General features: G+C 38.7%; 1 protein-coding gene across 10 annotated transcripts in view; it reads left to right on the forward strand.

Moving 5' to 3' along the window:
* The window catches only part of TP53BP1 (tumor protein p53 binding protein 1), a 124199-nt gene that overhangs the window by 48583 nt on the left and 63240 nt on the right, over nt 1–12376 (forward strand). For all 10 annotated transcript variants that reach the window (XM_074393754.1, XM_010339553.2, XM_074393753.1 and 7 more), the window contains one exon: nt 585–790. In XM_074393754.1, the coding sequence (XP_074249855.1) occupies nt 585–790 (206 nt within the window). The remainder of the gene's footprint in view (nt 1–584; nt 791–12376) is intronic.

Raw genomic sequence — 12376 nt, forward strand, 5'->3', positions numbered from 1 at the left:
ATTTGTGTCAGGATTAGTGTCTTCTCTTAGTTCTTTGATAAATCAGTGCTGATTGGCATTGATAGGTTTTTTTTCTTCATCTGTATTTGTATAGGCATCCATCTCTCTGCACTTAGCAATTGTTAATGTAAATATAATGAGTTCATAAATATGAATTATAGACACTGTATTTACTTAGAGTGGTGACAAGTTTACTGTCTTTCAAGGCCCACGGTAGAATATATGATGGTTAAATTAAGTACCGGTAGTTTGGGCTTTTCTACATGAAATGTGAAAGACTGAGCTATAAAATCAGGAAAGGAGCCAAGTTAATTTAACATTTCTTATGAATGGGTGGGTAGCCCCAGATGCATCAGTTTTAATCTATACCTAAAAATAGGAGCTTGGACTGCTCTGCCAACCAAAGGAAGTATTGCTAGATTGCTAGGACCCAATCTTCTATTATTCTGTCAGCTTTTGTGAAAATTACATCACTATTTTTTTAGAGTGAAAATTTCTGTAATGTAATTGTTCTTAGTGATGTTGGAACATGAATAATATTGATGAGTGACATTTCTCAATTTGTTTTTCCTGTTTTAAATCAGATAAGCCAATGGACATGTCAATGTTATCTGAAGAAGGAGGAGAGCCTTTTCAGAAGAAACTTCAAAGTGAACCAGTGGAGTTAGAAAACCCCCCTCTCCCACCTGAGCCCACTGTATCACCACAAGCTTCAACACCAGTATCTCAGAGCACACCAGTCTTCACTCCTGGGTCACTGCCTATCCCATCCCAGCCTCAGTTTTCTCATGTGAGTATTGTAAAAACAGTTGTTTCTCCTAATATATTTTTTAAAAACAGCATTATTGGGGTATAATTTATAGACCATAAAATTCACATTTTAAGTGTATGATTTTGTGATCTTTTAGTGAATTTACAGAGTTGTGAAGCTGTCATCACAAAGCAGTTTTAGAACATTTCCAGAGTCACTTAACATTTTGATTTTTTTTTTAATGTTTAAACTTTTTACAGTGTCTTTAAACTTTTTGAAAATGTTACTTGCAAAATTGCAAAGGGACTTAAATCATTATTCTACCTTAACACAGCTGTTTATATATATATATATATATATATATATATATATATATTTTTTTTTTTTTTTGACAGGGAGTCTCACTCTTGCTAGGATGGAGTGCAGTGATGCAATCTCAGCTCAGTGCAACCTCTGCCTCCTGGGTTCAAGCTATTCTCCTGCCTCAGCCTATTGTGTAGCTGGGACTGCAGGTGTATGGCACCACACCCAGCTAATTTTTGTATTTTATTAGAGACAGTGTTTCATCATGTTGGTCAGGATGGTCTCGATCTTTTGACTTTGTGATCTGCCTGCCTCGGCCTTTCAAAGTGCTGGGATTACAGGCATGAGCCATTGCACCCAGCCATGTTTTTTTTTAAATACTAAATTTTTTTGCCCATTTCACATCCTTAGGAGGTCCTGATGATATATGCCCCCACATGCTTATGTTTTTATAAAAAAGGTGTTTATATAGCACAATTTTAATTTTCTTTTTCCATTTAACATTGTGTCATAATAAAATCATTCTCAGTGCTACATTGTCTTCACTTATCCTTTCAAAAGTTGTGTATTATTTCTCTAAATGGATGTGATCTCAGTATAGGATAATTCCTATACTTAGGGTATCAAGATGGTTTTTAGTTTTCCAATGTGTGTTTTCTTCTAAAAGGAAGGGAAAACTAACTTTTAATTTGTATAGTTTTAAATTTAAATATTTAAAGAAATGAAATTCAGGTTTCATAGTGAGTTGAAAATCCTTAAAGCTAAATGACTATTTTATATGTTCAATATAAATACCTATTCTTATAAGACCTTAAGTGTGGGAATTATTGTAGTTTTATTGGGAGAGCTTATTTTACACATTTCAGTTTGGAGGTGTTGTAACAAGAGTTTGTATTTAAAAGTAAAATTTGACAATGAATAGTAATGAACTGTGCCATAACTTAAGTGAGGAGAGGACAGTAGGTAGAAATAAATTGATTTGTTTTCTGGAGTTTCAAAACTTGTTTTGTTAAAGGACTTCATTTTATGCAGTTCATTAGAAGCAGTTTGGTGGCATTGTTAAGAATGAGGACTCTAGAGTCAGAACTTGCTGGACTCACTCCTGGCTCTTTCATTACCACCTTTTTGACTAATCGAAATTGAATCTTAGTTTGCTTATCAGTCAAATGGTGAGGATACTGATACTGTCTACCTCATAGGATAGTTATGAAGATTGTGTTAATATGTATAAAATGCCTGGATTAGTGCCTTGCACTTGATAAATGCTACTTAAGGGTAGCTGTTGTTGACAGTGAAAGGGTTGAAAACAAGGTTACCTAGAGGTGAAATGGATGTTCAAACCACATACTATTTTCTTTAGCTTTTTTTTTTTGTTGCTGTTGATTGAATCAGGATCTTGGTCTGTCACCCAAGCTGGAGTTTAGTGGCGAGCCCGACTTTCCAGTCTCAAGTGATCCTCCCACCCCAGCCTCCCAAGTAGCTGGAACTACAGGCATGCGCCACCATGCCCAACTAATTTCTTAATTTTTCTTATAGAGACGGGGTCTCACTATGATGCCAGGGCTGTTCTCAAAGTCTCGAGCAATCCTACTGTCCCAGCTTCCCAATGTATTGAGATTATAGGTATGGGTTACCATGCCTGGCCTTTAGCTTTTATTTTTCTAAGTTATATGTGAATGTAGCTGGGTATGGTGGGGCATGCCTGTAATCTCAGCTACTCAGGAGATTGAAGTAGGAGGAGCATTTGGACCTAGGACTTTGAGAAGAGCTTGGGCAACATAGTGAGACCTCGTCTCTACAAACAGTCAAAAATTGGCCGGGAGTGGTGATATGTGCCTATAGTCTCAGCTACTCTGGAGGCTGAGGTAAGGCTGCAGTGAGCAATGATCATGCCACAGCACTCAGTTTGAGCAACAGAGTGAGACTGTCTCAAAAGAAAAAAAAATAACCTTTACAACACAGCTTTTAAGTTAAAGGTTTGATTTTACTTAAGCATTTGTAAAAGCCAAAAAATCAGTCAGACAGTTAAAACAAGGCCTCTTCCTACCCAAAGATAACCAATTTTGATTCTTTATGCTTTTTCTTTTCGTATAATTCTACATGGCATGATTATATTTTTTGTTCTTAGGTGCAGGGTCTTGCCCTGTTGCCCAGACTGGGTAGTGGAGCAGTCATAGGTCACTGTAACCTTGAACTCCTGTGCTCAAGCCATCCTCCCCCCAGTTCAGCCTCCTGAGTAGCTAGGACTACTGGCACACAACCACACATGGCTAATTAAAAGTTTTTTGTAGAGCTAGGACCTCACTCTGTTGCCCAGGGTGGTCTTGAACTCCTGGGCCTAAGCAGACCTCCTGCCTCATCCTCCCAAAATGCTGGGATCACGGGTGTGAACTACCGTGCCCAGTCTATTTTCATAAAAAAATTTTAGCCATTTTCCAGGTATAGTTACATCATAATTTGGTTTAGATCATTACTGAGTTTACTATCATATGATACTATGTAATGATATTAGATCATTACTGAGTTTAATATCACTGTGATATTACTTCATTACTATGTAAACAGTTCACAGCAGAGCCTATGACATTATTATTTTTTTCATGTTTGTATAATATATGATTTCTGAAATTGTGAATGCCTTTATTTGTTTAGTTTTCTTTGACTCTCATTAAATCAACTCTAGACTCTCCACCAATTGTCAGAAACTTCTTTCAGGATGTTTAGGAGACTTAGACTTTCTGTTTCACTTTTTGTAGAAACCACTTTTGGACCCTCCTGATTTCTTAATCTATACTGTTCCCTTCTATGCCTAGTGCGTAAATGTTACCTCCCTTCACTGTCGTTGTTGGAGATTCTACTTGCTTGTCTTTGTTGGTAGCATCATGTCTTCTTGCTTGGTTTACTCCCTCATTTTGGTGGGGGACATTGTCTAGTAACCTTTATTCTGCTGTCACATATTCTGCTATCACACTTGATTTGTAGTTTACAGGAGTATAGAGTTCTAGATTGGAAATAATTTTCTTTTAAAGATTTTGAAGGCATTGCTCTGTTTCCTTTCAACTTCCAGTGCTGCTGTTGAGAAGTGTGAGGCCAAGCGAGCCGTGGTGGCTAATGCCTGTAATCTTAGTATTTTGGGAGGCTAAAGTGGGAGAATCACTTGAGGCCAGGAGTTTGAGACCAGCCTGGGCAACATGGCCAGACCCTGTTTCTGTCAAAAAACAAAAACAAAAATGAAACCAAAATAACAGCAAAAAAACAAAACAGTGTGAAGGCAGTCTGATCTTGACATTTAATAGGTGATCAGTTTTTTCTTTACTGGAATCTTGTATGATTTTCTGTTTGATTCCAGTGTTCTGAAATTTCCAGACCTTTGGGATAGATCTATTTTCATTCATTGTATTGTATACTTGGTAGGCTCTCTCAATTTAGAAACTCAGGTCCTTCCATTCAAATAAATTTATTTCTTTAATTTCTTCTCTTTATTTTGTCTGTTCTCTTTTTTTTAAATGGACTATCTGTTGTTTGGATGTTGAAACTCCTGTAATAGTCTTCTAATTTTATGTTGTCTCCTACTTTTGATCATCTCTCTCTTTTTGTTCAACTTTCTGGCTGACTTATTCAGTCATTTAAACAGTGGCTATATTGTGATGTAATTCACATACCATTTAGTTTACCCATTTAATTTGCACAATCCAATGTTTTTTTAAAATATATGCACAGAGTTGTGCAACCATCACCATGATCTAATTTTAGAATAGTTTCATCACCTTCCCAAAACTCATGCCCAGTAACACTCACATTTCTTTTACCCTGGCCCTTAGAGACCACCAGTCACTTTCTGTCTCTATAGATTTGCTCATTCCGGACATTTCATATAAATGGAATATAAAGTATATAGCCTTTGTGATTGACTTCTTTCATTTAGCATAACATTTACAAGGCTCACCTATGTTGTAGCATGTATCAGATTTTCATTCCTTTTTTTTCTGTTGATCTATCCTTGTCTATAAAAAAAAAAAAAGAATTTCATTCCTTTTTATTGCTGAATAATACCATTGTGTTTATATATACCGTAGTTACTCATTGATTCATCAGTTGATGGACATTGGCTTGTTTCCCCTTTTGGCTGTTGTAAATAATGCTGCTGTGTACAGTTATAGACAAGTTTGTGTGTAAACATGGTTTTATTTCTCTTATGTGTACCTACAGTGTAACTGCCCAGTTCACCTATCTTTTAATTTTTCTCTTAGTTGCTAATTTCTAGTCTTGGGTTTTTAATTTCTAAATTTTTTTTTCAGAATATAATAGATATATTTTAATAGCATTTGTCTTACTTTACGGATATGGTATCTTATCTCTGTAACAATATTAGTAACAGTTTTCTCCTCTCTGGAGTAGTCATTATTTCTTCCAAATGGGCTTTAGTTTTGTTTGTTCTGATCTCTTTCAAATTAGGAGCTTTCTTCAGATATCTGGTAATCTTTGATTATTTACTGACATTCAAGAGTGAAATATCAGAAAGATGATTGATAGTTCTGAGCTGGTGGTTGGGTCTTGTTGTTTTTGGAATTTGCTATAATGTGATCTGCTGGGACATTTTATTGGGAGTCCCATAATGTCAGTATATTGATTTATCTTGGTCTGGTCAGATGGCCTAGGAAAATGTCTCATCTATTTGCAGGGTTTAGGCCTGGCTACCAATGTACTAGAAGTCTATTAATGGAAGAAGGCTCTGGGTGGGAGGGAGCGTTGGGAAACAGGTGCAGGTTTCATTCAATATGTAGATTTTCATTTAATCTCCCTGTTTTCAGTATTGTATTTCCTCATAACTATGCCTCTTTTCTGCCAGTCCTGGGACAGTTGATTTTACTCTCTCCAGGGCAGAGGAGGGACAGGGTGAGGATATGGGAGTTGAACTGTGGTATGACTAGTTGTTTCTTGGCTTTCTCCACTGCTGACTTAGGAATTCAACTTTCACTCTTCTGCTAAATAGATTACCTTCTCCAGAATTTTTTTGCAGTTATCTTTTCTTCTGTTCTCTTTTTCTCAAAATTTTGTGCTTAAGAAAAATCCCTTCACCATTACTTAATGGAATTTCTGAATATGTGTATATTCAGTCCTCCATTTTTATTAAGCTCTCTACTTTTTTCATCATATATCAAACTTGTACATATTATTTTTAATGGGTAACCCTTGTACATCTGTTATTTCTTTTGTCTCTTGGTTACTGGAGTCCAAATCAACTTAAGTTTGATGTTGTGAGATTTAAATATGTGTAAAGAGATTATTACTATTCAAGAGAAAATTGGGATAAAGGAAATTTTGTTGATTTTTTTTTTCTTTCTTTCTGAAAAAATTTGTTAGTCGCCAAGCCTCTTTGAGCCCCAGGATATGAGGGAAGGGGAGAGGATGAGTAGAACATAGTTTGATAGTTACCATTTTTCTCATTCTTGATATATGTATTAATTTTGGTGAGGACAATTAGACAAATGTTTTCAAACTAGAATAGTGGTGGTGGTGACACAACATTGTAAATGCAGTAATTGCCATAGAATTATTTCATTTCATTTATTTATTTATTTATTTATTTTCTGAGATGGAGTCTTGCTCTGTTGCTGAGGCTGGAGTGCAGTGGCATGATTACAGCTTACTGCAACTTGCGCCTCATGAGTTCAAGAGATTCTCCTGCCTCAGCCCCCCAAGTAGCTGGGATGACAAGTGCACCCCACCACACCCGGCTAATTTTTTTATTTTTAGTAGAGATGGAGTTTCGCCATGTTGGCTAGGCTTGTCTCAAACTTCTGACCTCAAGTCATCTGCCTGCCTTGGCCTCCCAAAGTGCTGGGATTACAGGCAGGAGCCACCGTGCCTGGCTTGAAAGGTTTAGTTTAAAATAGGTTAATTTTATGTCGTGAGTTTCATTTAAAAAAGGGTATTCTTAGCTTTACATTAGTGATGTTTTATCTATGAGCTTTTGTAAAATGAGTTACTTTTTTGCAACAAGGGAAAAAATACATATTTCTTGCAGAAGAGGTGGTCATGCATGGTGGCTTACACCTGTAATCCCAGTGCTTTGGGATGCCAGGGTGGGAGGATAGCTTGAGCCAGGAGTGTGACAGCAGCCAGGGCAACATAGTGAGACCCCCTTCTCTACCCACCTCTACAAAAGATTAGCTGGGTTTGATGATGTGTGCCTGTAGCCTCAGCTCCTGGTGCAGGGGTAGGAGTCAGAGGGCGAAGGATTGCTTTCATTCAGGAGTTTGAAGCTGCAGTAAACTATGATTGCACGTCTGCACTCTAGCCTGGATGACAAAGCAAGACCCCATCTTGAAAAAAAGAAAAAGAAAAAATAAGATCATTAGTAATCCTATCCCAGAAATAACTGCTTTCAGCTTTTTTGTTTGTTTGTTTTCTTGAGGCAGAGTCTTGCTCTGTTCCCCAGTCTGGAGTGCAATGGTGTGATCTCAGCTCACTGCAGCCTCCGCCTCCTGGGTTCCAGTGATTCTCCTGCCTCAGCCTCCCGAGTAGCTGGGATTACAGGCACCTGCCACCATGCCTGGCTAGTTTTTTTGTTTTAATAGAGATGGGGTTTCACCATGTTGGTAAGGCTGGTCTCGAACTCCTGATCTCGGGTGATCTAACTGCCTCAGCTTCCCAGAGTGCTGGTGTTAGAGCCATCATGCCTGGCCAACTCTTAGCTTTTTTGGATATATGTTTATAAACTAACATTACATGAAGATTACATATTATAAAATGTATAAAAAGACTGTAATGGCCAGGTGTGTGGCTCATGCTTATAATCCTAGCCCTTTGGGAGGCTGAGGCGGATGGATCGCTTGAGGTCAGGAGTTTGAGACTAGCCTGACCAACATGGTGAAACCCCATCTACACTAAAAAGTACAAAAATTAGCTAGGCATGGTGGTAGGTGCCTATCATCCCAGTTACTACAGATGCTGAGGCAGGAAAATCATTTGAACCTGGGAGGTGGAAGTTGCAGTGAGCAGAGATGGTGCCACTGCAGTTCAGCCTAGTGGCAGAACGAGACACTGTCTCAAAAAAAAAAAAAAAAAAGACTATAATATATACCTGCATAATATTTTACTAAAATAGAAACTTCTTGCTATAGCCTGAATGTTTTTTGAACTTTTAGTATTCTTCTGCAGTATAGGTTTATGTAGACACAAAATATTCTATCATGTGATACAATACAATTTAAAAATGATTATCCTGGCTGGATGAGGTAGCTCATACCTGTAATCCCAGTGCTCTGGGAGTTGGAGGTGGGCAGATCACTTGAACCCAAAAGTTCGAGATCAGCCTGGGCAACATGGCAAAACCTCATCTCTACAAAAAGTACTAAAAAATTAGGTGAGGTGGTGTGCGCCTGTAGTCCCAAATACTCAGGAGGCTGAGGTAGGAGAATCACTGGAGCCTAGGAGGTTGAGACTGCAATGAGCCATGATGGCACCACTGTACTCCAGCCTGGGCAACAGAATGAGGCCCTGTCTCAAAAAAACAAACAAATATATATATATATATATATATATATATATATATATATATATATATGAAACAATTTAAGATATTTCATATTGTTTTCCAAGTTATAATAAAACAGTAAACCACTTTGTAGCTAAGTATCAGTGTTCTCTTACTGATTAATTTCACAGAAATTGAATTATTGGGTTATGGGGTATATAGGATTTTAGGGCTGTTGTGTTTTGCTAAATTGCCATTTAGAAATGTTGAACCGTTTTGGTTTTGTTTTTTTTTTTCCTTTTGAGAGAGTGTCTCACTTTGTTGTACAGGCTAGAGTACAGTGGCATAATCGGTACTCACTACAGCCTTGGCCTTCCAGGCTCCTAAGTAGCGTGATCACAGATGTGTGCCATGACACTCAGCTAATTTTTTTTTTTTTTTTTTTTTTTTTTGGTAGAGATAGGGTCTCACTTTGTTGCTGAGGCTTGTCTCAAACTCTTCAGCTCAAGTAATCCTCCTGTTTCAGCCTTCGAAAGTGTTCAGATTATAAATTTGAGCCACTGCACCCGACCTGAACCAATTTATACTCAGTCATATCTGAGAGTATATGAACAGATTTAAACAATCTGATAGGATAAACAGTAGTACCAGACATTGAAATACCAGAAGTTAAGGAATATATAGAATGCTTGTCTACCCATTTGATTCCTCATTCCCTTAAAAATCGTAGGAGAAAAACCTGGGCATGGTAGCTCATGCCTGTAATCCTAGCACTTTGAGGAGCTAAGGCAGGCAGATTGCTTGAGCCCAGGATTTTGAAACAAGCATGGGCAACAAAGTGAGACCCACTCTGCAAAAAATACAAAAATTAGCTGGCTCTGGTGGTGTGCACCTGTAGTCCCAGCTCTTGGGAGGCTGAGGTGAGAGGATCAATTAAGTCCAGGATGTCAAGGCTGCAGTGAGCTGTGATCAAGCCACTGCACTCCATCCTGGGTGAAAGAGCAAGATCCTGTCTCAAAACAAAACAAAACAAAACAAAACATAGGAAATGAATGCCTAACCATCTGTGTCTGGAGTTTTACATCATTTGCATTAGACAAAATGACACACTAAATGTAAATTATTATGTAAGAAAAAAACCAAAAAAACAAATTCTTATGTAAAAACAACTAAGCTTTGTATTAATTTTTTTTTTTTTTTTTTTTTTTTGAGACAGAGTTTCGCTCTTGTTACCCAGGCTGGAGTGCAGTGGCACGATCTCAGCTCACCGCAGCCTCCGCCTCCTGGGTTCAGGCAATTCTCCTACCTCAGCCTCCTGAGTAGCTGGGATTACAGGCACGTGCCACCATGCCCAGCTAATTTTTTGTATTTTTAGTAGAGACGGGGTTTTACCATGTTGACCAGGATGGTCTCGATCTCTTGACCTCGTGATCCACCAGCCTCAGCCTCCCAAAGTGCTGGGATTACAGGCTTGAGCCACCATGCCCGGCTGTATTAATTTTTTAAAAAAATATTGAAGTATTGGTTACATAAAATAAAATGGCCATTTTACATGTATGATTTGATGAAATTTGACCATTTTATACAGCTGTGTAACCACCACCACCATCAAAGTAGGGAACAGTTCCCTTACCCTAAAAAGTTTCCATAAGGAAATCACCTTTTGTGGTTGATCTCCCTGCTGGCTCAATATACTCCCCTCTCCTGCCCTAGACAACCACATGTCATCTTTCTGTGAGTATAGTTTTGGTATTTCAGTAATTTCAAGTCTAGGCAATATAGCAAATCCCATTTCTAAAAGTCATTTTAAAAATTAGCTGCGTGTTGCCGGGCGCGGTGGCTCAAGCCTGTAATCCCAGCACTTTGGGAGGCTGAGGTGGGTGGATCACGAGGTCGAGAGATCGAGACCATCCTGGTCAACATGGTGAAACCCCGTCTCTACTAAAAATACAAAAAAAACCCCAAAAACTAGCTGGGCGTGGTGGCGCGTGCCTGTAATCCCAGCTACTCAGGAGGCTGAGGCAGGAGAATTGCCTGAACCCAGGAGGTGGAGGTTGCGGTGAGTCGAGTTCGCGCCATTGCACTCCAGCCTGGGTAACAAGAGCAAAACTCCATCTCAAAAAAAAAAAAAAAAAAAAAAATTAGCTGCGTGTGGTGGCGCCCACGTGTATTCCAGCTGCTTGGGAGACTGAGGTGGGAGATTGCTTGAGTCCAGGAAATTGAGGCTGCAGTGAGCTATGATATCACCACTGCACTCCAGAGCCTGGGCAACAGAGTAAAACCATGTTGTTAAAAAAAAAAGAATTTAATGTAATTGTAATCAGGAAGTATGTATATAGTCTTTTATATTTGAGCTCTGTTACTTAGCATATTTTTGAGATTTGCTTGTATTGTAATTAGTAATATTTTATTCCATTTATATTGTTGGATAATTTTCCATAATATGTGTATCTACAATTTGTTTATTCATTCACCAATTGATAGACATTTGGTTCTAGTTTTTGGTTATTTTGAATAATTATTCAATTATAATTAATATATGACATGAGTGAATATATGAATAATTTCCCATGAATTTATGAATAATAATCCTATGATCATTTGCATGCACATCTTTTTTTTTGGAGACAGAATCTTGCTCTGCTGCCCAGGTTGGAGTGCAGTGGCATGATTTTGCCTCTCTGCAACGTTTTCCTCCTGGGTTCAAGTGATTCTCGTGCCTCAGCCTCTGGGTAGCTAGGATCACAGATGTGCACCACCACATCCAGCTAATTTTTGTATTTTTAGTCAGGACAGGGTTTCACCATGTTGGTTAGGCTGGCCTTGAGCTCCTAGCCTCAAGAGATCTGCCTACTGCGCCTGGCTAGCATACACATGTTATAAATAATAACTCTATGATCATTCGCATGCACATATTTCTGTGGGCACAAATTTTTATTTTTCTTAGGTAAATGCCTACAAATAGAATGCCTAGGTTATATAGTAATGAATGTTTAACTTTATAAGATACTGCCATACTGTTTTTTGAAAGTGGCTGTAACATTTTGCATTCCCAGCAGCAATGTATAAGAGTTGCAGGTGTTCCACATCCTTGCTAATCCTTGGTTTTGTGAGCCTGTTGTTTTCTCTTCTTTTGGGACAGAGCCTTGTTCTGTCACTCAGGCTAGTATGCAGTGGCACAATCATAGCTCACTGCAGTCTCGAACTCCTGGGGCTCAAGTGATCCTTCTGCCTCAGCCTCTCGAGTAGCTAGGACTATAGGGGCACAACAACATACCTGGTTCATTCTTATCTGTAGACATGGAGTCTAGCCATGTTGCCCAGTTTGGTCTTGAACCTCCTGGGCTCAAGCAGGTTTCCCACCTTAGCCTCCCGAAGTGCTGGGATTACCGGCATGAGCCAGCACGCCTGGCTGAACCATGATGCCTGGCTGTTTTATGAAGTTAGTTTGCTTTTTTTTTTTTTTTTTGAGACGGAATCTTGCTGTATCACACAGGCTGGAGTGCAGTGTCATAATCTCAGCTTACTGCAGTCTCTGCCTCCTGGGTTCAAGTGTTTCTCCTGCTTTAGCCTCCTGAGTAGCTGGGACTGCAGACTTGCACCACCTTGTCTGGCTAATTTTTATATTTTTAGTAGAGATGGGGTTTCACCATGTTGGCCAAGCCGGTCCGGAACTCCTGACCTCAGGTGATCCACCCACCTTGGCCTTCCAAAATGCTAAGATTACATGCGGGAGCCACTGCGCCCGGCCTATGTTAGTTGCTTTTGTTGCTTATAGTGACATTTCATTGTTATTTTAATTTGTATTTCTCTGTTGACTATTGATATTGTAAGCTTTGGAT

The sequence above is a fragment of the Saimiri boliviensis genome, chromosome 2 (assembly GCF_048565385.1).
Source record: "Saimiri boliviensis isolate mSaiBol1 chromosome 2, mSaiBol1.pri, whole genome shotgun sequence".
NCBI lineage: Eukaryota > Metazoa > Chordata > Mammalia > Primates > Cebidae > Saimiri > Saimiri boliviensis.